Below are 27,167 nucleotides of genomic sequence, written 5' to 3' on the forward strand. Positions count from 1 at the left end.
AGAAGAAAAAACAATCTGAACCAATCTCAAGATATGATGAAATTGAATAATTCAATCAATAAACCATTTTCAGTGTGATCATGTTTGACATCAGTCTTTAATCACTAATACAGCCAGCATTTTTTTTTTTTTCCTTCAATTGGATCCAATAATTTTTTTATTATTATTATTTTATAAATGGATGCAATATCCTATTTTATGCTTAGTTGCTTCTAAAACTATGGGAGTGATTTTTGAGAATTTTATATATATGTAACAATTTTCACTCAAAACAAATTAAAAAACAAAACAAAAAATCACAGGGGACAAATACAAAACAAATTTTGATGTTGCTTATCAGAACCAAGCAATCTCTTCAAAATTTGTCATTTTATATTCATTTTGATTTACAAAAATTTAAAAACCTTGATATAACGGTGGAGTTTAGTCGAGCCTGATGTGGGCTCCTCTCACATATAAGTTTATGATTAGATTAGTATGTGTTTTAAGCATGATAAGTAGAGAGTTAATTCCTTTTTACATAATTTGCCTTTTTTTTTCTTAGTAATTAGAGAGTTAATTCTTTTAATTTTTTTTTTTTAAAACATAATTTGCCTTGGTTATATTGAAACATTGACTTTAAGGAGCTAGTTTTTTGTACTTTTTTGTGTAAGGCCTCTATTGAATGCCCTTACACTTTAATTAATTTTTTATTTTTATTTTTCAGTAAAAAAAAGAGTTAGCAAAAATTATAAAACATTATACTGTAAATTTATGTTTGACAAGTAAAATAATAATCTAACAACACTCATTATTCATATAACTCTCTTTCATTCATATAGAAATTTAGGCTTCCCAATTTTGTTTTATAGATTATGTATATTTGCCATTTGGAATTTAATATTCTATACATTTGTAACAAAACAGTAAACATTGACAATGAAAATATCAATAATTAGTCTATTGCAAAAAAATAATAAATATCAATAATTAATCACCAATTTAGTTTTTAACAAAATTTATAACCAAAAATGAATGATTTCAAATTTTAATATTTTAATTCTTAAATCATTAAAAATTAATTTAATGAAAAGGCTTTTGACGACTTTTTTTTTTTCTTTAGTCTTTTGACAACTTAAATGTACAACATTTGTTTCTTAAAAGTACAACTTATTTTCTTTTACTTCTAGATCTATTAGCCCACAAAAAATAATGAAGATGATGATTTTATCTGATGAGTGATCAAAAAAATTGTACATAGTAGTCCTATTTTTCATTTCATTTTGTTTCAAAATTTAGAAAACTTGATTTTTTATTTTATTTTTCCGACGACCTATATGCATGCAACTCAAGCAAAAGAATACCAATAGATAAATAAAGCAAAAAATATAAAAATTTGGGTAGTCAAAATTTTCATGCGCAGTGAAAGAGTAATTATACGACAAACCTGCGGGAATTGGAAGAAATTTCCATTTTTCACAAAATTGTTTCTTTTGTTAAAAAAAAAAAAAATATTTGACATCATTATCAGTGACCCATACTTTTTGAAATAAATAGTATAATATAATAATTTAAGAAAAAAGATTTTATATATAAATTCTAATTTTGGGTGTTGTGTTATGAAGGATGAGCCTTCATCTCAGAGACCCAAAGAGAGAGAGAGAGAGAGCGATAAAAGCTCCCAATTTGGATCTTCACGCAAACTCCTGAGGATATTGTTCTCCGTCTCTGCTTTTCGCTATTTTAGATCTGAAGATTCTTCCATGAAAATTTAAATAACAAAACTTTTGGGGGGTTCCAATTTCCAAATTCAGGTTCTGGGTTTGGTGTTCGATCTGTGATTCTTCCTCAAGATTTTCCCCATTTGGTGGAAAAAAGTAAAAATATTACAAGAATATATATTATATATAGTCATGTCTAATAGAAGAGAGAGCTTGTGAACCTAGCAAGTGAGAAACTCCTAATGGGGTCCCGCACACGAGCAAATAATTCTTCTTCTTCATCTTCATCTTCATCATCTTCGTCTTCTTCACAACCTAATGACATATCTGTATCAGGCAAGTGCTTTTAATTTTTTGTTTATTATTTTTCATTAATCTCTAATTTTCAAGATTGGATTTTTTTTTGTTTTATTTTTGGGGTTCTTCTTTGCAAGATCATAGATTTCGTTATTTATTAGCTTTCTTGCCATCCCTGTTTAAAATTGGTGGAATCTTTATGGTGGGCTTTATTGGAACTCTGTGTTCGAATTTTGGGGTCTGCAAAAATTAAATCTTTTTATTTTTTTATTTTTTAATCTGAATTGCGTAGTTGGGGTTGGGAGTAGCCGTAAGTATAAGATGATTGCTGGGTTGGAAAGTGAAACTGAATGATATAGGGAAAAAAAAGGGTCTTTTACTAAGATATTTACAAGGCCAAATGGATGCTAAAATATGAAGATTAGTTACATCATTTCTCGGAAAGTTTGGGATAAACTTTACCAATCGAGATGGCCCTTTTGTGCTATGAAATCTTTTGTGGAATTTTAGTGTAACAGAATGTACTTGGCGGTGTTACCAGTAATATGCCAGTACAAATTTCCATCATGGAGATCTAGGAAAATATTCAGCTTAGATGGTGCCTACACTTACTTGCACCTGCTTATATATTTATTTTTCTCTTCATTCCCTCATAAACCCAAATTTTCCTAATGAAGTTGGGATTTGATGTAATCCATGGACTTTTGTATAAAAGAAGGCCGACTATCAATAGAATAACTGTTTGAAGTCTCTATTTACTGGAAGTTTTTAAGGCTTGATGGTTTTTAGGATGGACATTGATATCTCGTTGTGGGTGTTGATCCTATTGGAGTTGGAGAGTTTTGTTCTTTGACTTGTGCTATGTAGTTCTCTAGTCTTTTAAGCTAATTTTTGATGTTGAATGGCTCTTCTGGTGGACTGATTTTTTGAGCGGAGAAGTGTTGATGTTTTGACTTATGCAAAACGTTTGAATATTCACCTATTGTTATCTTTGTATTTGTGGAGACCTTTAGTAAGGAGCTTTGTCTGACTCCTAACTATGTTGCCTGAATTTCACGAGGGAAATTAATTGAAGCTCAAGACTAACGAAATGGTCAGAAAGAGATGGGATTTCTTTACTAACGGTTCCTTTTTTTTTTTTTTTTTTTTTTTGGTGGGGGTGGGGGGAGGGGGGATAGATAAGGATTGATTTCTATGCTCCTTTTTCTTTTTGGGTGGTTTATAGTCTGTTTGCTGAGGCAGAAATGCTCCAAATAGAGGGAGAACTTATTCATTGGAATAATTTTACATGTGTTGCTTCCTTATATACTACACGAGTTTGGGCATGATCTAGAATAAGATGTGAGTGTTATATGGTAGTAACAGCTAATATAACTAATAGATGAAGGAAAAAGAAATGTGATATCAATCTTAGAATGAAGCAAAGTGACCACAGAATCTAATATAAGCTGACATGATTTTTTGCACCCCTCCTTTTGCAGGGCTCCATGAAAGGCACCAACAGGATCTAGAAAATTTGACTTTAACAACGCAGCCCTTCAAAACATTGAAGTTTTTTGTTTTGGCTGTAGCTTTGTATATTAAGCGCTCAATACTATATATATTGGCAAAAGGTGGCTGGCTTATGCTAATAAGTACCGCATTTTTGGCCCTTGGAATTCTTCTTTTGACCATTGATGGCCCTCATGAGAAGGTGACGTACTTTACACATTTTCTTAGTAATTTTCATATATGGTAACTTCTATATTCTTGTATATGGGCCGCAAATTCTCCATTTATTGTGCTTATATATATAATCTCTTCCCATTTTTACAAGTCACTTATTTATTGGTAGACTATAATTGCAAATGGAAACACCTGCCTGCAAAAGTTTGTAATAGTTCATAAGCTGCCTTAGGCCACATATTGCGACGTCGCTGCATGAAAGATTATTTCTTTGTCGCTTAACATCATTTTTCTATAGATTTTTATTAACTTTATGCATTTTGCTGGGTCAGTGCATAGCTGTACAACCTTTAGAGATCTTTATTCTTTCTAAATTTTTAAGAAGACATAAAGAAACTTACCTTCTATTACAAGGATGTGAAAGTCCTTTTGTTTTTGCCTTTTTTGATGGTGTTGTTGTTTGCTTGTTCATGTTGTTTTAACACTTCTTAGGAAATAATGATTGCAAGTTGGTCCTTTGTTCTGCAGCATGTTGAAGAGCTTATGAAGTATTTTCATTTTGGATTATGGTGGATGGCCCTTGGAGTAGCCTCTTCAATTGGTCTGGGTAAGCATAATTTATGCAAATGAAAAATATGCGCTGTAGGCCCCTGTATCAGAAGTTCTGATGCTGCAAAGTTTTAGATGTTGGAAGCAAATTTTTGTCTTTGTTGTGGCTGTTCTTATATTTATTATAAAAATACTAATTTATACACTCATAATTGGTGTCTATTTTGGCTTCTACTAACATCTTGAGTGATAATTCTTGTCCTGGCATATGTCATTGCTGCAAGTTAATCTTCTTTTACTTGTTTCCATCAGGATCTGGTTTGCACACTTTTGTCCTATATCTGGGTCCTCATATTGCGTTCTTCACTCTAAAAGCAATGCAATGTGGCCGGGTTGATTTGAAAAGTGCTCCATATGATACAATACAGCTGAAAAGAGGTCCTTCATGGCTTGACAAAGACTGCTCTGAGTTTGGGCCCCCATTGTTTCAGTTAGTGCATGGTTTGCGGGTTCCACTTAGCAGCATATTACCACAAGTCCAGATCGAAGCCGTTTTATGGGGTGTTGGGACTGCAATTGGGGAGCTTCCCCCATACTTTATTTCGAGGGCAGGTGTGCAAGAATAAATTTTACATTGATATTTTCTATATCCGTATGTCCATTATTATGTGATAAGCATTATCAGTAACATAGTGGAGAATTAGTCCATGGTTTATTGGGAGGATATCATTTTACACACACACACAGAGCACATAAGGTGGTTGTAATTCCAGATAGTGCAGGGATCTCATCCTTTTCAAAATATAATTTTATTGTGGTACTGTATAAAGTAGAATTTAAATTAAGATCTCATCAAGCAAAATAATCACTCTGGGGATTCAAACAAATGTATCTCTTAGTCTTATTTAGAATTGCATGAGTCTTCATCTAATGGTTTTCGATAGTCACTTCCTATCTTTTTGCTTCCCTCATAAATGTTGAATCCAGCATTTTAGTTTTTCGAAGATCATTGTAGTTTGAAATTGATTGCAGGAAGTTCAGGATACCATTTGCCTTCTTATTTGTGCTTTTATTTGTTATATGCCATTGACTTGTACGTTTTGATTAGTTCATTGGATTTTAGTGACTGAAGATTAATTCTGGATTTCATTTTTCAGAACACAGGTTATATTTTCATTGAGTGGCCTATGAACTTTTTATCCAATTACATGTTTGGAATAAATGTATGGATATATATGATGCATTTGGAAGGCATTTACTTTAGAAATCACTTGACCTTTGTGATTTAAATCTAATATTGTTTTAATCACCGCTTTATGCAGCAAGCTTATCGGGTGACAAATTGGATGCGATGGGAGAATTGGATGACTCAAGTGAGGGTAGCGGCTTCATATCTACCCACCTAAATCAAATCAAGCGCTGGTTTCTGTCACACGCACAACATTTGAACTTTTTCACAATCTTGGTGCTTGCTTCGGTTAGTTTGGATCTTGGTGCTTCATTATTTCACAATATGTTCACAGAATAGGTTTCAGTTCCTTCTGAGTGAATGATGATTCCTAAGGAAATTATTATATATAAAATTATTTTTGTTGCAGAATGCAACAAAAGAGTCTCTAATTTTATTTATGTATTCTACCCATTAATTGGGATACTTTTCAGGTGCCAAATCCCCTTTTTGACCTTGCTGGAATTATGTGTGGACAATTTGGTATTCCGTTTTGGAAATTTTTTCTTGCAACATTGTTTGGGAAGGCTATTATTAAAACCCATATACAGGTTTGTCATGGTCTCATTCTCTCATGTGATTTGGGCCATTATGCTTTAGTTAAAGTTTTTGCCTTTGGTTTTGACTTCTCTCCAAAGTGCTTTCTTCATTTTACAGAAGCTCTGCTATTTATGAAAGTGTATTCCTCCTGACATTTTTGGCCTTTCATCATTTGGTTATTTTCCTCTTATGCAGACAGTTTTCATCATCTCAGTTTGCAACAATCAACTTCTAGACTGGATAGAGAATGAATTGATTTGGATTCTCAGTTTCATACCTGGTTTCGCTTCTGTGCTCCCCGACCTTGTTGCCAAACTAAATGCGATGAAAGAAAAGTATCTCACAGCCTCTACTCCTGTGCCCTCAAACATTAAGGTATAGCCTTACCCCTTACAAGGCATCCATTCTGACCATAGTGTGGGTCTCTCATTCTGTGTTGTAACAACTTAATTCTATTGATAGTACAATGCATGCTCGAAACGGTTTGATTGAAGTCTCGTACTTTTGAATCCTTCCCAGGTGAAAAAATGGGATTTCTCATTTGCTTCGTTATGGAACACCATTGTGTGGCTCATGCTTATGAACTTCTTTGTCAAGATTGTGAATGCGACTGCACAAAGGTATCTGAAAAAACAGCAGGACAAGGAGATAGCTGCATTGACAAAAAAATCTTAGGGAATCAACACATTCAGATGAAGTCTGGCCATGTTCCTCGACGATGGCAACCTTCATTTATATAAATATTTCCATATGTTACTACAAGTAGATGAAACAGAAATTCCTAACGGCAGATTATAATCTTTCTAAAGCCGTCATTGATCTGGCTCCAAAATTACCAGGGGTCCTTGTTAGAAGTTTGTATAGGTTCAGGAATACAGTGAAGTGAACAGGAAAAAAAAATTGCCAGTTCATCCTGCGTTATTAAGCATTATTTTGGGTAGATTTTTACCCATTGTCAACTATTGCTGAAAAATTTGGAAAATTGGAATCTAGATATTCTTTACAATGCACGACGAGGTTTACTTATTTATTTTTAGCTTTTGGACATTTTGGAATTCCTTTTCTCTGTCTCTGTCTCTGTCCATTTTCATTCTTAAGTTGGAACATTTCACTTTCTAACCGGTTGATGACTATTCAAAACGATGTCTTAAAATAGCAGAATAGTTTAATGGTTCAAAAGCAAGTAATCTAGCTATGGTTTAATACGATGCGGGTGGTAAAGTGTTAATAAAGATGCCAATGCAAGTAATAATAAAATACTAAGTTAATTAATTAATAAGTCAAAGGCCAAAGAATCCATAATTGATATATTAAACAACAATGCTTGTATTCAGTTAAGAGCTCCACCATTAAAATTTAGAAAGGAAGATCTGAAGTGAGCCACTAATTTTATATTTTTTTAAAAAAATAAATAAATTAATGAAAGGTGAAAAATAAAATGTATGGAATCTTAATGGACATCAAGGAATCGGATTAGGTTAGATAGAGAATCATTTTTTTATTACCTTATAAAAAAATAAATACATCAATTACTTAATGGCTTTGTATTATATTATATTAATTAACATTATCTTATATAATATAAATAATTCCAAGTAGTAAATTAATTTATGCGAAGCAATCCAGTCAGCTTTTGTTATTGAAATCTCTTTCCACGTTGCTACGATCATGGTTTTGATTCTCATCTTCGTCTAAATATATTTAAAAGTATGGTGCATATTATTAGGGTTGCTTCTAAGGTCGACGATTTGGTATTAAAAAAATAAGTTTGTGTTTCAATCTCTGGCCGAAAGATGGCCCATTATTTTTTTGCATCACTTTGGATTAAAATATAACTTGAGGGGTTTCTAAACTCATATCATAACGTAATGGAGGAATAAAAAAAGAGAAAAGATTATTTCAAATTTTATATTCAATCTATTCTAATGTCCCACTCCAACATGTATATAAATAAATATAAATATGATCTACATGTAATATCAAAATAAATTAATATATATTTGCATCAATCACGAACACTAACCCTCATATATGTGTGTTTTTTTATATGTATAGTACATATATATATATATATATATATTGATACGAAGAGAAGAGATTAGGTTTAAATATTAAAAGTATCTTCTTTATGATAGACAATTTCATAAAAGAAGAAATATTAAAATGGTTTTAAAAATATATAGCACGGCATTTGCTATGTTATTTAATTAATTTCCCATTTTCGTACAGAACGTGAAGAAAGCCCAAATAATTGTATCACTTTCTTGTGTGGACCCCGAGATAGTTTCAAATTTTGCGAAATATATTAAGTTCGCTTATAATAATAATAATAATAATAAGAATAATAACAAATAAAACAAACAAAAAATAAAAACAAAAAAACAAAAACAAAAATTTTAAATTTGAGACAAATGAGTATTAAAATTTGGTCGCTCGGATGAATCATAACTTAAATTTATCTTGAATACATAACTATTGGAATTTTAGAATATGGGTTTGACCAGATTGCTGGGATTGATTGATGAGTGAAATCTATAAAATATTCGTAACAGGCTTTCTCATCCATTTAATAACTTAATTTATAGAACAGTTTTTTATTATTATTATTATTTTAAACAAACTAATTAAGTTCACAACTTGAACAGCAAGAATATGATAAAGACATTTTTAATGCTCACGATTTGTTAATCATCCCGATACAACATTATTAGTCTATTTTCTAAACGAATCTTTCAAATATAATAAAAAATAATGAAAATTTCAATTAACTATTTGTCATTGGTCAAATAAATAAAATAAATTCATTGGGAACATGTGGAGCTTTAGAATATGCATAGGAAACTACCCCTGCATAACTGGTTTATCTTAAAGTATTCCAAACTTGTCCAGTGCACGGATAATTGGATATGTTATAATAAATACAAACTTTCTCTTAAAGGACAAAACTTTGATGATTGGACCCTTTGAGTATTTCCATGTATGTAGCATAGAGGTTCAAAGGACTTCTGGTGAATGCTATTTGATAAATATAAAACCTAAAAATCAACGACGTATATATATATATATATATATATATTTCTTTTATCAAAATAATAAAAAATTAATAAAGATTTATATATCTAATTTTTTTCTTTATAGTTACATATATAAAAATATTCATCAAATAATATATATTAAATTATAATTAATTAACATATATTATATAATTTAAATATAAATAAATTAATAAAAATATAAATAAATTAAATATTATCACTGATTAATATTTTGGTAATTCTTATATATTTAAACAAAAAATTTTGATAATAATTGTTTTATTGGATAATGCTATATAAATCCCTTGAAAGTAGATAGCTTACTTGATAGTGTCTATTTTTTTATTTTTTTTTTTATTTTTAATCATATTAACTTGACAAAATAAATAAAGTTTCTTTTTTTTTTTAAATCAATGTCTATGTTTCTAATATAACCCCCAAAAAAAAAAAAAAGTTAGTAATCCAAAAAGTCATAGATATGCTTTTATAGCCTATTTGTTGAACGAAATTGAATTAAACTGGATATGCTAGTTAGTCTTAATTTGATTGGATTATATTTAAAATAATCAAGTCACATTTGATCTAGTCCAACACAACAAATAGGTCCAAGGCTTACTCTTTCTTTATTTGCTCTCTTCAATTTTTCAAATAAAATAATTAATATGCTTTATTATTTTCTTCTATTAAAATAAAATTGAGATCTATAGGTTCATTTCACCATTTCACCATTTCACCTGCCCTTTTGATCAATTAAAACAATATTTACATTAAAAAAAAAATCAATATTAGTTCAGTTTTGTCGTTTTTTCTTTCTTGGGCCATCAACATTCTTTTTTTTTTTTTTTAAATCCATTTAACCCATTTCTTATAAAAACAAAAAGAAATACACAGGACACGTTTGTTATGTGAAATATATATATAGGAACAGAATAATTATTCCACATGTTTAATTATTTTTTTGGTATATTTTTCATTTTAAAAATATATTTTCTATAAGAATATGTCTTTTATCAATTCAAAGAATATCTATTTTTTAAAAAGTTTATAATTTATATTCCTTCATTTTAAAGATAAATATACTTATTATATTTAAACTATATTTAAATTTAGATTTGAAAGAAAACAAAATTATAAATACTAAATATTGATTCTAATTCAATATAATAACCAAATATATTAATAAAAATAACTATTTTTTAATTTCTATAAATAAGTATTTTTATTTTTATGGAGAATATTATTCTATAAGCCAAATATGTCCATAGTTTATTTATTTATTTTTTAAAATAAACAAAAAACAGCTTTGTTGAGGCCTCTGCTATGAAGCGAAGCCTTTAGGAATATAACCCAAACTTCGCTTCAAAAGCCCAATATACCTTACGATTTATGAATAGTACCACAAACATCAAAATATTTACTTTATTTAATGTATTTTGAGCTAAAATAAGCTTTATGAAGAGAGAAAAAAACACTTCGTTACATGTTAGGTGAAAAATTAGGAAATGCTTTTTGCATATAATAATAATAATAAGCACTTTAGGTACTTTAAATGCTATGGGATTTAAAAAAAAATAGGTGTTCAATATATTAATTAAAATGTAAAACTATAAAAAATAAATTTGAAAGTATATATATATATATATATATATATATTTTTATAATCAAACATTATATCATTTATGTTATAAAGCACTTATTAGTAAAAGTGCTCTAAAAAATAGATATATATAAGAAAGCATTTCCACCACACTTATCAATAATATGTGTCAATATATTATTAATTAATATATTTATATAATATAAATATAAATAAATAAATCTATAAATGGATAAATGAATAAAATAATAGTTGTCACATTACTTGATAATTTGGTGAATATTTTAGTAAGTTTAACATTATTAATGAGTAATGACTTGTATATGACTAAAATGAAGAATTTTCATAAACTTAATTGATTTTGTATATTTGTATGAGTCGGGCAATTTGGAGCATTTCAAATGATAATATAGATTACTATCTACTTAACACAAAATTTTGAAAGAATTAATATACATATAGCACAAATGTTCATTTAATAAACTATCGATTCAAAAATCAATAATTGAGTTTCTAGTTTCATAGTAAACCTGGGGAAAACAAATTACATTTTACACGAAATCTGGGACTTGTACTATGGCCTAAAGTTGGTGGAAAATATGAATTTTGGATAAAGTTTTGGTTAATTTGGAGTCGGCAGTTGCCATTAATCACCATTGCTATGGAATTATTTAAAGCTTTAATTGAACAATAGCCTTACAAATTTGTTTGATGTTGCTCCTATGAATTAGTTGCTCCGAATTGTATAGGAAGATAATCATCTCTCGATGTAATTTTTGCGTTTTTCCTTTTTTTATAAAAAAAAATAAAAATAAAAAATAAATATCTGTTTAATAATTGTGTCAAATACTTGATATAACTATCTATTTTTTTCTTTAAAAAAATTATATTTTCGATAAGGATTATTTTTATTTATTTATTTGTACTAAATCTTATTGTCCAACAAATATATATATATATATATTTTTTTTTGTAGCGTCTATTTTTAATTTTTAACACATCAGCTTTAAATTTATTAAAAAAAAAATCAGCTTTAAATATTAATAACACATGTAGCCATTTAAAATGCTCTTATGCATTGTATATGAAAGTCACTAAAAAAAAAAAAAGAAAAAAAAAAAAAGGTAAGTGAGATTGTAAAAGGAAATCAGATAAATCATAAAATAAAAAACGCAATCTAAAAAATTCATGTTGAAAACAAATAGAAAGGCACGCTGTCAGTGATTTAGGATGACCAGATTGATAATTCCAGTTGCATATCAATGACCAGATTGATTCTCCGAATGGTTAAGGTTTTGTGTTACAGCTTTGCCGTCACTCTCGCAATAGAGATTAAGATGGCCATCATCAAGAGCCAGCAAAATGGCATTGAGAATTGCTACAGCTTCCGTAGCTTTAGGGATTTCTAACTTTTTTGGAACTTTTAGTACTCTTCCATTATGGTTCCTCACTACCATCCCGAAACTTGCAAATCCCTTCCCAATAGAGACATCAGAGTTAATTTTAATAGCTTCATTCGGGAGAGGGGACCATGAGCTGATTGCATCCTGATTGAAAACTGGGGGCCACTGGCTGTGGAATTGGTGTTCATAAACTCTTCAAACCTGCTATATAATACCTTAACCTCTTCTTCAAGTAAGCTCTTTTTTCCATCGAAGACCAGTTTGTTTCCCACATTCCAGATAGTATCAAGAATCATCACCGCGAAAAGTGTTTTTAAATAAAAAAAAAAAAAAAAAAAAAGGGTTGCTTTCAATCCCACCATAGATTATTGCCAATTACATTTCATAGACAAACATGTCTCAAGGAAAAGGAAAACCCACTACCCAGTTGCTACCACTCACCCTGTAGTCACATCACTTAAGTGAAGGACCGCTATGAGTCTATATGATTCAATAAATATTTCAACTTAAAAATAATGAAGGTAAACTCTAATCTTCTCTCAACCCAACGTGGTCAGTTGCTGAGTGGTAAAGTGACGGCATTGTCACCAAAACAGGCCCATTAATTCGGCAGTGGACCCTCCTACACCCCCACCACAATCGACCATCCCAATGTCTAAAGTTTGTAGGGACCACCAGTTAATTTGGTTGGCCGGTACAACATTCAACAATTCCCTCCCCATGAGGATTTTATATAATTACAATTTCTTTATATAATCATTAAAATTAATTCCATTTTAAAACCTATAACCAAAACAAAATCATTAAAGAATTTAATTAACTGAACAACTTCTTTTTTCTTTTCTTTTTTTTTAACTTAACCTCTTATAAATTAAAATTTAAAAAAAAAAAATTAGAGATCACATTATTTCTACTTATTTATTTATTTATTATACATATATATATATATACTTTTCTTTATTATTTTTGACCCAAAAAAGATGAGATTAGCTTCTGCCTGGTGAGAAAGTGTCGGGGTTTATCAAATTTTGAGACATGACTGACAAAACTGACAAGGGGTTTATATGATGCGGGACCCACATTTTCCCATCCATCCCCCGATTTTCTGGTTGTTATCTAATTATTTTATTTTATTTTTATTTTTGTTGCATTGCTGTCTGCTGCATCATCCTTCAACACGGTTGAACATACATCTATGGGTCCCACAATACCTTTTATTTTTGGTTGGCTTCATGTCACTAACCTGTGACGTTTGGTATGTCACCGTCCAATTAATTTGCAGGGCCATACTATAACATAATTATTTAACTTAATCTAATCCTCTAGTTATGGGATTTCTGCAATTTCATAATGTTTTTTTCATTATAAATTTCATATTTGAAATGCTTTCACTGACAGTTCACATGAAAGGTATAGATAATTAAATGGGAGTGAATTTTGCACTTTTTTTTTTCTTTTTTTTTTCCCCCATGGGGCCTCATGAGAAAATGATATAGTATTAGCAACAGGCTTAGAGCATAAGTTTTTTTTTTTTTTTTTTTGGGGGGGGGGGCATCTAGCCAATCACATTGTACTGACCAAAATTTATACAACTACAACAATTCTAGCTCCCAACTCTAATTTAGGAACCTAAAATTGAGTGCAAATTATTATAAAATTGGTTATTGTCCTAGTACTTTAATCAAATTCATCTTGACCCAAACAAAATCATGATCATTTAGAACAATCAATAATTAAAGATTATTTATTTGGAATAATAAAAATTTAGTTGGATTGCGTCCTCATAATTGATTTATATATTCTTCATCGAGGATTTACGTATGAGATGAGGTAGATAACAACCTCTAGGCTTTAGCTATGTGAACCCAGGACCAACCAAAAAGCATAAAAGAGTTTTATATATAATAATTTTGTATAATTAGAGTCAATCAGGGACCAAAAATTCAAAATAGGATTTGCTCCCAACTTAAAAATTACCCAACTTATCATAGCACGCTTTGAATATTGACAAGATGTTGCTAGATATAGTTAAGTTAAAATGACAGAAATGGACCCGTACGATATAAATTGATCAAAGAGTTGTCCTAGGCAATCCTCTAGCTTCAAACTTCAAGTGGGGTAATGTCGGTATTTTTATGTAGACTTAAGAAAGCAAGAGTTTTTTTTTTTTTTTTTTTTTCTAGCCCATGAAAGAGAACAGAAAAAGAAGTTTGTGGGCGCGTCCAAATTCTCAAGAGAAGGAAGTTCTTTTCAAATGGTTGAAGTTCATTAATGAAGTTTCAAACATTAGAAAAAGTTCATTGATTGCTTAAATAGGACTCTTAAAAGACTTTTTTATTTAGAAAAAATAAATAAAAGGAAACAAAGAGTAAAGCCATCTATTTTACTTTGACTTCTCTATTAAATAAAAGCCACTAATCAAATTCAAAGGAGAAAAAGAAGAAGGAAACTTAAGCAAATAAAAAATTGAAATATTCTGGTCCTTTTGCAAACCCTTTACTATAAATATATATATATATATATAATATTGTATTTATATTTAATAAATATAATAATTGTCGAATCACTATTGGCAAGCTTTTACCCTTTTGCTTGATGAATATTTCTGAACAAATTTTCACTAGAAAACCATTCCTGTCAATGTGAATTAACTTTTAAGGTTGAATATCTCTTGCTAGGGTCCTCCATTTATAATTATAGGATGATATGATTTTATTTTATTTTATTTTCTTGGAGCCATTGAACTTTGCCCTATGTCTTTGTAGTTATGATTTTTTTTTTTTTTTGGTTCTTTTTATTTTATCTTCAACGTTGTTTCTAAGTCAAGTGGGTTTTAAATTAACAATTTCCTTCTTTTTTTTTTTTGCCCGACGCGAGCATCTTTAGTTTCAAATTCCCTTTATCTGCTTTTTAAAAATATTAAAAATAGTTGATATTGACCTTTACCCTCTCTTTTTTAGCTTGTCCCTTTAGATTGGTGTTTTGTCCTCATCTATGCATGACCTTTTTTCTTTTTTTGCTTCATTTATTCGCAACTTTAATTTTGTACTTTGTTTTTCATTTTGGTAAATATAACCATACGCTAATAAGTAATTGTCCAAAGAAAAAAACCAAGTACTTGCTTTCATTGAACAAATCTGCTCTTTATTAAACATCTCTAATTTCCATGACTATATATATAGAGATCACTTTCTTCCATATGCAGGGTATCTTTTCTTTGTTCTAGAGACTCTAAACTATCTCATAAAAAAAATAAAAATAAAAATAAACAAATTGCATATTTCTACACACCAAAAAAATTGCATCTTTATCTTTTTTGGTAAGAATAAATTGCATGTTTATATGAATCGATCCTGAGTATAATTACTATAATTATGGGTCCAACAATTAATCTTTATATATATATATATATATACATATTTTCTTTTTCTCCTTGTCAAAAAAATAGAATTTGAACTTATAGTTTCTATTCTTTAATAGTAAGATATAAATAGTATCCATAAACACATTCTATCTTTGTCATTTTGTGTTCTGATAAATCGTTGTCCCCAAAAAAAAAAAAAAAAAAAAAAAAAAAATCTGTCGTCATAAAAAAACAATGGGTTTTGCTTTGAAAATCATTGATAAACACAACAACAATACCTATCACTTTTTACCATATCTTACAACAACCTCCTAATCCTTCCTTTTTTTTTTTTTTGGCCATAATATTCAACCCAAAACAGTCATACATACCAAAACAGTCATACATACCTTGTTGATCATGTAGTCAATAATATTGAACATTTGACATTGCTATTTTTAATCAAATTAGTCATTTTTATTTGATTAAAGCATATGTATATATTGATATTGGGATAAGGGTAGAAATTGAGGATTATTATTGAACAATCTTAGTTTTGCTACACGGGATATTTTTATCATAACTTATTTTTATTTTTTATTTTTACCATGTCAGTTTAATAGGATATTTAATAAAAAAATTATTTTTAATGATTATCTATTTTTTTATATGGCAAAACAAACCCAAATTATTGAAGATGTTTTTATAGTAAAAATATCATACATAACAAGTTACATCATGTCCTGATTATCATTTAGAAAAATTAATTATCAATTCCAATTAAATTTATTTAAAAAAATAAAAAACGATATCAAGATTTAGATGATGTGTTTATTATTATTTTTTTTTCTTTTTTTGGGGGCATTTTTACTGTATCAGAATTGTTAAAGTGAAAATTAAAAGGAAAAAGAAATAAAAAAAAATGATAATACCTAAACTTGTGTCACTGTCGCTCAAACACCGTGGGTAGATTTTACACGTGGTAGGGTCAGTACGGTGGTAATTACAAAAATTTGGGAAGTGATCACGTAATCTTTGATAAAAAAGAATGTTTATTTTTTATTTATTTTTTATTTTTGCAGTTTCAAATTAATAAAGACTAGCTAATAGCAGCATGGGCTTCATCTTTCTATCAATTTGATTCCCTTTGTAGGTCCGTCTTTGACAAAATCTAAATAAATTAAATAAATAAAAGAAGAAAAGATTAAAAAAGAAAACAAGTTAGAAATAAAAGTGTCTCTCTCATATCACCAAAAGAAAGAGAAAGTAGCAATAAGTGCAGGATCTGTTACTTGGAAACATTCAAATATTCTCAAACCAACTCTTCACTATGGGGGAGGCCCATTCTTTTCTTTTCCTTTTTAGCTTTTTTTTTTTTTTTTTTTTTGGGGGGCTTTTGGGTGATTGGTAGATCTTACAGAGAAACCCACCCACTTTATTTATTTATTTATTTTGTTTTGGGTTCTATATTGGTCCACATAATAATTGAACTCCAAATCTAGTATAAGTTTAATTATTTGCATAGAGAAAGAAAAATATAAATTTTCCCAAGTAAAAAAAATTTTAAAAAAAGGAAAAGAAACTGCTCAACTTTTAGTATTTGTAATTTTGTTCTTCCCCTGTTATGGAAGTTCAATAAATTAGAAAAGCAAAGATCAAAATGAAGCAAAATCAGAGAAAAAAAAAAAAAAAGTGCTGCACTTTTTTCCATTGAGAAATAACTGAAAATAAATTATAAATAGATAGAGACACGTGTGCAGATAATAGGAAAGAAAGCTCAAAAGTCTAATCTCTTACATTTTTACAGTCAGGATGTCAGAAAAACATGTCCTACGTAAGGTAGGGCTTCTGGAAGAACCACCCTGAGTGAAGCATTGGCAAAAAACGCTTTGGCTTTCTTTTGCTGGGGACCAGTAAGGAAGGGCAAATATGGAAACTGATATTTATATGCATATTTCATATTGGAAAAGTATTTAAGATAAGATATTCATTTAATCCATTTTTTTCAACCTAATAATATTATAATAGTAATAATAAGCATACAAAAAGATAAGGCTATCATATCTTTTTATATACCTGGCAAAATGGAGTTGAAGTGCCACGTGTAAGATAAAGACAATAAAGAGGGGTTTGCCCTTTTCAACAACCAAACTTTTTTTGAGTAGTAGTGGCCACTGTTTAACTAAATTGGCAATTTAGAATTATTAGCCTCCATGGCACTGCAAAACATGGCCCACTAACCCTACGCCATCTTTCTCTCTTTTATTTCATTTATTTATTATTTATTTTTTGGTGCCAAGAGCCATCCTTGTATAAAACCAAACAAAAAGTCCCAAAATGGAGGTTGTACATTTTGAACTTTCTCAGGCTACTATTGATCCACCTCATCAGTTTATTGTACGTTTATCTATCTCTCCTCAACCCAGTCCTCACAACTAAATTTTAAAAATTCACCCCAAAAAAATAAATACAAAAACCAAAATTTAAAAAGATAAGTAAATAAATAAATAACCACCCTCTCTCCCTTTTTTATTTTTTTATTTTTTGGTATTAAAAGCACAAATCCCTTCCTGTCTTTTTCTTTTTTACTTTTTTTTTTTTTTTGGGTAAAAGCATATCCTCGCCTCTCTAGTTTTTGGCAACCATTTCATATTCATCAAGTGATTTGCATATTATTTTATTTTATTTTTTATGGAGACTATTATGTATATGCAATTAGATGATTAATAGGCTTCAGCAAAGTAGCATTTCTGTGTCTTTTGCATTTAAGGAAGAGTAATTTTTATACGAGGGGATGAGAAAATATTTGTCAATGTATATCTTCACATTCATTCACCATAATCTTCACATTTAGTAGAAGTCTTTAACATTTCTAAAAGGAAGTTTATGTAGATGTAATATATAATAAAAAAAAAAATTACAAAATAAATATGAAAAATTTTTGGACCCTCAAAATGTGAGGCCATGCAACTATTCCATAACTTTGCCTGGCAAAAACATTGATAAACATTTAGCATCGCCCACCACCACATCTCCCCATGAAACCAATGAAATTTAATCAAGACTTTTCACTATCAACCCGGTCAGATTTTATAAACACAAAGTGTGTACAGAAACGAATACACTTCCAAGCACATTCCAAAGGATAATTTACTCCCCCACCCACTTGGCTAACCCCAAAATTGTGGGTTCAACTTCGACTAGCCTCTCTTGGTCGTGCTTTCCTCCAAATGTTTGGACCTTCCATCTTCTTCTCAGGCTGCCAGAGGTTATGCAAATTGTCATTTTCTTGGGCAACAAACCACCCCTTCCGTTCATAAATTGACAACCCCCACTCAAAAACTATTTTCTCAAATCTTTCAAGATTTTTTTTTATTTTTTTTTTTTTAACTGTGTATGGGGGGTTGCAATGTAAAGCACTAATATGACATGGATTCTACTCACCAGCAGGTTGTTTCTGCTCAGCTGGTTTCACCTGAACTGCAGTTGGAACAGCAGCATGAACATAAGGGAAAGGCATAAGCTGATGTGGATTCCCAGACTGTGAAGCAGCAAATTGAGCAGGATGGATTAAAGCTTGTGAGGGCAATGCACCTTTTATATTGCCAGATGCAGCAGCTGCGGCTGCTGCTGCAGCAGCAGCAGCCTTGGCGGGGTCGGAGGTGCTAGTGTTAGAATGCGTGATGGGAGGGCACAGCGACAACATTCCGCTGGACGACGTAGTTGATGAGTTTTGCGGTTGCTGCGACTGTTGTGGCTGTTGATCATTCCGACGTCTTTGATTATAATACCCACTCATGGCTGATGCATTGGAGGTATTACTATTAGAATGCGAAGTTTGAGGTTGCATGTATGCATTTGAGAAAATTAACTGGGCTTGCTGCACAGATTGCTTAGACAACTGTTGCTGCTGCTGAGGCTTGGTTCCAGCGCTTGAAGAAGAGGTGATATGGGGGTTGCCAAGGATTGATGGCACATTCCTTCCACCAACAGGAGATGATTTCAGGTTGCCAATTGTTGGCGAGTTCTTAGCCTGCTGAGCCGACAATGAAGAAGCTTGGCTAGCTTTGTTTCCTGTTGAAGAAGTAGTTGTCCTCGGGCTTCCACCAGCACTCTTTGACATTGATGTTGTGGGTGAGCCAACCATTATAGGTGGAGATGGAGACTGGTTATTGCTTGTGGGTTGTAGTCCTTGAGGTTGTGTTGACCCTTTTGGATTGGCTGCAAAAGATATTTGAGTGTGGCTTTGCTGCATGCGACCTTGCTGTTGAGAAAGATTTTTAAGGGAGGATGAGTTTGATGAGGCCATAGATGGAGGTGGAACTTGGGAAGTGCTTGTCCTCACAGAGTTCTTCCACTGAGGAGGTTGACTTGGACTGCTGTTACTTTGTGCAAGGTTTGGAGGAAATGAAGATAGAGCATTAGGAAACTTTGCAGCCATCGAAGTAGAAGGAAGGTGATCAGTGTAAACACTGCCATTACTTGTTGCTGGTGTTTTGGTTCGAGCAGCAGCTGCAAATTGCTGTTGCTGCTTCTGAAGCTGATTCATCTGCTGTTGCTGTTGCAGAAGCCGCTGGATTTGTTGCTGAGAATTTGGAGCATTTGCATTGCCAATGACACCAGGCACAACAGAACTGGAAGCCCGAGATGGATTGGAGCCAAGGTTAAGAGTTCGGGCAGAGCTATCAATCACATTGCTGCCAGGTGTATCAGACAAATCTGGCCTTGAGAAAGCAATTGACTGCCCTACAGTTGATGAAGCCTTCCCCGCCATGGCCTTTCTTTCCTCTTCCATATTGGAAGAATCACATCCAGTTTTCCCATCCTCAGGCACTCGGTAATTCTTCTTCTGCTGTGCTGCCTGAGCAACTGAAGCCGCAGCCATAAAATGGTAGCCTTGCCTAACATCTGGAACACTCTGGAGAATTGCTTGATGCTGTGCAATGGATGCAATGTCAAGGCCAGGAGCAGTAGTGGCTCCATTTACGTTAGCAAAAGACATGGCAAAAGCTTGAGATGCTTCAACTCCACCCTTAGCGCTCTGCTGCTGTTGTTGCTGTTGTTTCTTTTCACTATTACTGCCACTTGCACCAGTAGGACCATTGGCACCACTGAATGATACAGGAGGGGTCATTAAGGCAAAGTTTGGTGGACATTGCATTGGAAAATTTTGACCATACATGCTCATGCTTGCTCGTGACACTTGACTATCAGCCGTTGATGGGCTATCTTCACCACCAATCTCGGACTCGAGTTGCCGAGCTTGATGAGAAACATGTTGGTTCTGTTGCTGTTGTCGCTGCTGTAGTTGTTGTAGTGGCTGAGAAGACTGGCCTTTTGAGGCTGGAAAGCCTTGCAAGCTTCCACTGCCACCGTTCATGCCACTAGCATGTGCTCTCTGCTGTTGATTCTGCAAATGCTTCTGGGAAGATGAGGAACCACTGGAAATGGTAGTATTTTGATGACCTTGTTGGCTTTGCTGCGAGTGGTTTGGTGGTTGCTGCTGTTGAATTTGTGAAGGATGAAGCATTTGGGAAGAATAGAATGATCCATTAAAGAAGGGCATCTGAGCATGGGTTCCTCTATAAGCCGGTGGTGCTCCCACATGTGCAGGTAGCGGAAATGGATATGCTGCATTATTTTGCAGAATTGCCAAATACGGAGTTTCGGTAGGCATATTTGGGTAGTTAAAACTCATTGGCGGAGTTGCAGCACCTGGAGTTGCCACAGCACTAACTGTTGTAGAATTAGGCGTGCTTGAAGGTGCTACATTTCCGGCAGTTGGAGGAGACTTCACAGGCCCAGGCCGGACAGAAGCAGCAGCAGCAGCCTGTTGCTGGCTCAGAGGGAAGATGAAAGCGGGTCCATGCTGAAATTAAATAAACACAGCACAATTAAGATTCATCCACCAAGAGAATTCACTTTTTTCAAGAATTTTATAAGAATAAAGCCAATCATACCAGGATATTACTGGGTGCACCAGGGGGTAGAGCTTGCTGAAGTAAAATTTGCTTTCTCTGGGCATCCACGATATTTGCAGCTTGGGAGCCTTTGTCTTTGCCAGCATGACCAGGAAATATAGCAAGACCCTGCCCCTTCTCATGTGTTGAATTCACCCCCCCACCTGGAATATTGCCATGCATTTCTGTGGAAGGCAAAACATTGAGATTGCAGGGCTTGGCACCATATAGAGGTCCAGATCCAGCGGCTGCAGGCCAGAAAGAATTCATCCTTGCAATTTGTTGATGATAGCATATATTCCTTGCAACGTAGCAATGAGTTGCGCACCTCTTCGGCCGAGGTTGGTTAAAAAGATAAGGCGGTGGCTGTAAAAGTTGGAACACTCATTAGAAACACGGTGGCAAAGTCCAATTACTTAACAGTCTCTCTGAACAAGCAAGCACAACAAAAGTGGCAAAATGACATACTTGTATAGCAGCAGAAGCAACGGTGCTCCCGTCCATGGATACAACTCCTTGTAAAGGCGCCATATAACTGCTGATGACAACATAGTCATTTTCCCAGTAAAAGACTATTGAAATAGCAGACAATAGCCAATAATCAAAAAAGAAAAGAAACAGAGGAGGAGAGATTGATAGACATAACAAATTAACCAAACCATACCGCATAGTATGAAGAGCACCAGGCCAGCCAGCCATTGACATTGGCAAAGGTAGAGAGCTCGATTGGGCTGAAGAATGGAAGAGAACGGTAAAAAAAAAAAAGAGTGTAGAATGAGCATCCCAAGTGGGTCAAGAGCTCAAAGAAAAAACCAAAACAAAAGGGGGCAAAAATAAGAGGAGGAAAAATAATTTACAATTACCATTTTTCTCTGTGTTATGCTGCGAATGCTGCTGCTGTTGTTGTTGTTGCTGTTGCTGCTGCTGCTGCTGCGGCTTTGGAACTTGCTGTTGTTGTAGCTTGTTCCCACTCACACCAGCAGCGCCACTATCTCTATCAGTCTTCTCCAAATCAAGCTGGAGATCAATATTCCTTTCCTTAACAACTGTTGGCTTCTTAGGTTCAGCTTCTTCTGCTACCGTAATCTTTGACTTTTCAATTTCCACATTTGCATTATCTTCCTTACCAATTTTCACTGTCTTTGCATCTCCTCCTTTTATGATAGGCTTTATTTCCTGTAAAAATAATAGGCACAGACCCAGTTATTAAATTCTCTTGTATTGACCAAAAAATAAATAAAATAAAATAAAGAAAGAAAAGTTTATTAAATCCTCCCCACATCATCATACCAAATTGGGAGGAAAGAAAATAGACAGAGGGTGGCCCACTCACCGTTTCTGTATCTATGACCATAGGTTTAGCATCTACAGCCACAAAATCAATTTCACCGTCTCTTTCTGGAGAAGATCTCAACGGAGGAGGAGCCTACAATAAAATTAACCCAAATGGATTAATAAAAAAATAAAAAAAAAAATCAAAATTTTTTCCAGACTGAAAATTTTCAGAAGAAAAATATTAGCCGCAAGGACAAAGATCCTCACCATCAGATCTATCTGGAATTTTTCTTCTCGCTGGATTTCAATTTCGGTGACTGATATATGCCTGAAATAACAAAACCCAGATGAAAAATCAGAAGGAAAAAAATTCAAAGACCAACTGTGAAAAAGAATCGAAAAGGAGAGATACCCCAAAAAAAAAAAAAAGATCAATCTTTTTGACACTTACGCTTTATTCGTCGTCGTATCCTCACGATTATCATCCAATCTAAGCTCAGGAGAATCCTTCTTGGGCGATTGAGATTCTTCTTTGCTCATTCTCAAATCCTGACTCTCAGACTTTTCAGAGACAAGCTTCGAATCTGACACGACGTTGTTACCCTCTGCCTTAATTGACTCCGGCTGGGCCTCCGTCGTCGATGCCGGTACGGCATGAGATTGCGCCAAATCATATGCAACTCCGCCATTTTCAGCTGCAGATCCCGAGTTCTTCTCCAGAATAGGTGAAGAAGTCTCAATTTCTGCTGGCTGATCAGGAAGGAGCTTAGCAGAAGACGAAAGGGGACTGTTCTGAGCGTTGAAAATTGAAGGATTGTCATCTTCATACTTCACGGGTCGCGGTCTTTTCCTCTTGGGTGCTGCAGATTTCGAATAAAAAAACCAGGAAATTTCCATCAAAACAGACATACCAAAAACCAACTCTGTTTGCTCGCTGAGAAACCATGAGAAAAGTGAAGGCTCGGAATCTGACAAACCCAAATCCAGACTTCATTTTCCCTTTTCTTACAGTTCCCCAGTGACCAAATGGAGCATTGGGTAGGAGAAAGAAGAATCGAGCAAATTGAGCTCCAAATAGCTCAAAGCCAAAAAAATAAAATAAAAAGAAGAAACCCCACCAGTAGCGGTAGCGGACAAAGGAGTGACAGAAGAGCTAGAATTCTGAGGCAGAGCTTGTTGGGATGACAGAGGAAGTGCCGACGGCGAGTTTGAGATCGGAGATGAAACTCTGGATTTCGCATCACTTGTGGATTTGTTAGCTTCTCTGGATTCAAACTTAATTGAATCGGTGGCCAGAATTTCTTGCTTGGAAGGTCCCTGAGGCTGCCTCATCATCTCGTACAACACCTCGGCGATCTCTATCTCGATCTCGTCCTGAGCCGATGAAGACGGCTTCGACGATGTCTTCGTCGGTCTGAGTTTGGGTCCGTTGGGCTTCTATAACACCCACCGAAAAAGAAAAAAAAAAAAAAAAGAAAGAAAGAAAACACCTCGTCAGTAAAGAAGGATGAGAAAGTAGAGAAATACAGCAGAAGTAAGAACCACCACCATAACCCACCAGCTTCTTCCTCATCAAAGAAGGATTTGAAGAAGAAGGTGAGGCCGGAGATGGAGAAACCGCAGCCGCCGCCATAGACGAAAGGCTGGGTCTCACCGGAGACGTCGAAGCCTGTCGGTGAATTGGCTCTCCAACAACACTCGAAGCCCATTCATGCGACCTCTTCGTTGAAACTGGAAAAATACAAAATCAAAAAAAAAAAATAAAAAATCAGAATCTCAAAATCCATGAATACAGATTGACACTGAAAATCAGAAAATGAAAGAAGAAAAAACTCGTTCTTTCAATCTCTTCCAACGCTCTACCTGACCGTGCTTTTCGGGGCACCGGCACACCAATCATCTCATCGGCGGCCTTCCACGCCGGCGCTGCTCTAAAACTTTTCGCCGGTGGGAAGCTCTTCCGGTGATGATTCAACATAGAGGATGAAGAAGAAGACAACGACACTGATGGGTTCGGCGGAGGAAGCATCCTTACGGATGCACCGCCTCCACCTCCACCTCCACCACCTCCTCCGTCGTCGTCTTCATCTTCTTCTTCATCATTCACACTCTCCTCCGAACTATCATCTCCTCCATCTTCTCTGTTGCTTCCGTGCATCAACCTATCACCTCTCCTCCTTTTGCTCCGGCTCAACCGATCTCTATCCCTCTCTCTTTCGCGTTCACGGTCTCGCTCTCGATCCCGATCGCGATCTCGATCTTTCTTCCCGCTCCCTCCTCGATCTCTTAGCCTCGCCGTCTCTTGTAACTCTACTGGTCCGTCCTCCTCTGTAACAAAAAAAGGAGAAAAAAAAAATTCCATCAAAAACCAAAGAAAAAAATCGAAGAACAGGGTCTTGTAGAAAGGACTTAGATCTGTTAAAAATTCGAACCTGGGGAGTCTCTAAGACTATTACTTCTGTGTCTACGTCTTGGCAAGCCATTTGAGGCAGTCATGGTTGTCCTTCTGGCTTCTCTGTTCCTATCCATCTCTGCTTTGATTTCTTCTTAACAAATCAGCTACACCCAGATAACTAATCTCATCTCTCATCACAGCAAACTAATCATAATTCACCGGAAAAACAGAATCACGGTCAAAGGAATTTTCAAGTACCGAAGCTTAAAGAAAGAAAAAGCAATCGGATAAACGATTTTCAATAGTCTCAAAGATCTTCCACTCGGAGCAATAAAAAAGATCCTAGCTTTCGCTTATCTTGTTCTTCTTCTCTGTGCTCCTCTAGTCCCCCTATGCCTCCCCCTTTCTCTCTCTCTCTCTATTCCCAACTATCTCTCTCTTCTTTTGTGCTCTCATCTCATCTTCTTTTCGCTATTTCACTCCTAGCGAAACCCACTCCAAAGTTTCGTGGACGGTCACGATCTTCAAGCTGAATTCCTCTTTTCATCTCAGCCGTATATTTTCCAGACACATCGTGCGGTTGTCGTTGGTTAAAACCAACATGGCAAAATCACCACCGTCCAATCCACTACCCTAAGAGACTCATATCCTTTTAGGCCTAGTACAGCCACGTGTCAGCATTTTTTCTTACCCAACAAGCTTTCATGTTTACTCACTACCGATTTGGTACTCAACAAATATAATAATAATAATAAATTTTTTTTTTTCCTCTTAAAGATAACATAATAATAAGAAATTCGTATTAAAATATTAATTAATTAATATAATTAAATATTCGTCATCTGGAGTGAGAACACTGTAGCCCACGAACTCATAATAATATATATAAATATAAAATAATAATTTCCCCCTAGGGAGTTGTGGGTTACCGGCTATTCCCGGTTAGAGAGACCGTGGTAAAAAGCAACAGACGATCACAAGGAATCTAGGTGACCGCAGAAAATATCGTTCCAACCGGTCAAATTCATTATTTCCGTTCCACGTTTTCTATTCTCTTTCTTTCGTTTCTGAAAAAAATACTTTCTTTATAATTTTATTGAATGTGGATTGATATTAAAAATGGATTAAAATATTTCCCAAAAATTGACCCCTGGGGCCCACCTTAAAAAAAAAAAAAAGCAACCCATTTAAGGGATCCAACGAACCCGATCTTCTCATTTTCATCAGCACGAACTTTGTGGACCGTCCGATTTGCATCTGACGTGGCTATTGCTTCCGATAGCTTCTATTAAAGCAAATACCCCGAACTAAGATTCCACCCAAACAATCGAGTCCGAGCTGGCACCGAACCAACAGGCTCGTGCGTGTCGAACAGCGCGCCAGATCGTGACCATGGATCTCGGTATATCCGACGGCTGAGAATAGCGCAGAAGCGGGGAGGAAACTCCAGTCACGGTCACGGAACTTCCGAGAAGTGTGGGTCCCGCGTTAGCTGCCGATCTAGAAATTATTTCCTCGCGTTGGCCTATTGTCACGTTCGTGGGATGTGGCCGCTTGGGTGACGTGTACTGGGTCCCACCTCTGTTCCCATAAAAGAATAATAAACCCAACACACATACGCACACACACTACACAAATAAAAATAAAAATAAAAAAATAAAGCCAACGAACCTACTCACCCGGTCAAATATTTCAGCGCAGTAAAAAAAACCATAAAAATAAAAAATAAAAAGAATTTGAAAAAAAGAAAAATGGTACAAATATAAATAGATAAATAAATAAATAAAAAACACAAACAAACAGACCCCTCCGCTTTCCCGCTTTTACTCCACGCGCTTATGGCGGGCTTCACATTGAGTAATACTAAAAAAAAATATATAAAGTTGTACAGCGTGGCAGTGTCGTTTTCGCAACGTGTCATAATCAGGAAGAGACACGTATTACCATTCATTGCTGATTCGTCGCCTCGGATCTTGTTACTCGCAACCCTTTCCCTTTTCCACGCTCACCCCTCAAACACTGAGTAAAAATATCTTTTCGCTCCCCAATTTAAGACTTTTCTAAATCAGTCGCTGCTGTCACGCAAACGTACCAGACGGGCAATGCTATTGCTTCACGTAGCAGCCCGAGCAAGCGTCCACACTCCACACCTATTGACACTCGCGGGTGATAAAACACTT

At 33.9% G+C, this 27,167-nt stretch overlaps 2 protein-coding genes across 6 annotated transcripts; one reads left to right on the forward strand and one right to left on the reverse strand.

Annotated features, from left to right (window-relative positions):
* The first annotated feature begins 1,592 nt into the window (after positions 1 to 1,592).
* LOC107423047 (vacuole membrane protein KMS1) lies at positions 1,593 to 7,015 on the forward strand. Its single transcript, XM_016032565.4, has 8 exons — positions 1,593 to 2,036; positions 3,479 to 3,690; positions 4,191 to 4,269; positions 4,524 to 4,823; positions 5,534 to 5,688; positions 5,874 to 5,990; positions 6,175 to 6,354; positions 6,499 to 7,015. Exons 1-8 carry the CDS (start codon positions 1,943 to 1,945, stop codon positions 6,652 to 6,654), a joined length of 1,293 nt encoding a protein of 430 aa, XP_015888051.2. The 5' UTR covers positions 1,593 to 1,942; the 3' UTR covers positions 6,655 to 7,015.
* An 11,137-nt stretch (positions 7,016 to 18,152) lies between these two features.
* On the reverse strand, positions 18,153 to 25,439 carry LOC107423012 (protein TIME FOR COFFEE). 5 transcript variants are annotated; one of them, XM_048477969.2, is made up of 13 exons: positions 25,025 to 25,439; positions 24,456 to 24,920; positions 24,151 to 24,323; positions 23,711 to 24,029; positions 23,044 to 23,452; positions 22,860 to 22,920; positions 22,651 to 22,743; positions 22,181 to 22,493; positions 21,982 to 22,048; positions 21,786 to 21,855; positions 21,318 to 21,683; positions 18,802 to 21,226; positions 18,153 to 18,616 (listed from the first exon to the last, which is right to left on the reverse strand). In XM_048477969.2, exons 1-13 carry the CDS (start codon positions 25,119 to 25,121, stop codon positions 18,612 to 18,614), a joined length of 4,863 nt encoding a protein of 1,620 aa, XP_048333926.2. In that variant the 5' UTR covers positions 25,122 to 25,439; the 3' UTR covers positions 18,153 to 18,611. The 5 variants fall into 5 exon arrangements, with proteins under 5 accessions (XP_048333926.2, XP_048333927.2, XP_048333925.2 ...); XM_048477970.2 differs by having other exon boundaries at positions 18,153 to 21,226; positions 21,786 to 21,852; positions 23,711 to 24,026; XM_048477968.2 differs by having other exon boundaries at positions 18,153 to 21,226; positions 23,711 to 24,026.
* Between the last annotated feature and the right edge of the window lie 1,728 nt (positions 25,440 to 27,167).

The sequence above is a fragment of the Ziziphus jujuba genome, chromosome 3 (assembly GCF_031755915.1).
Source record: "Ziziphus jujuba cultivar Dongzao chromosome 3, ASM3175591v1".
Taxonomy (NCBI): Eukaryota; Viridiplantae; Streptophyta; class Magnoliopsida; order Rosales; family Rhamnaceae; genus Ziziphus; species Ziziphus jujuba.

Coding starts and splice junctions, on each gene's coding strand:
- LOC107423047 (XM_016032565.4), top strand. CDS start 1,943: ATGGGGTCCCGCACACGAGCAAATAATTCTTCTTCTTCATCTTCATCT. Junction 4,270..4,523: donor AGCCTCTTCAATTGGTCTGG/GTAAGCATAATT, acceptor TGTTTCCATCAG/GATCTGGTTTGCACACTTTT. Junction 4,824..5,533: donor ATACTTTATTTCGAGGGCAG/GTGTGCAAGAAT, acceptor CGCTTTATGCAG/CAAGCTTATCGGGTGACAAA.
- LOC107423012 (XM_048477966.2), bottom strand. CDS start 25,121: ATGGATAGGAACAGAGAAGCCAGAAGGACAACCATGACTGCCTCAAAT. Junction 21,684..21,785: donor TTGCTTCTGCTGCTATACAA/GTATGTCATTTT, acceptor CAACTTTTACAG/CCACCGCCTTATCTTTTTAA. Junction 21,227..21,317: donor GTGCACCCAGTAATATCCTG/GTATGATTGGCT, acceptor ATTTAATTTCAG/CATGGACCCGCTTTCATCTT.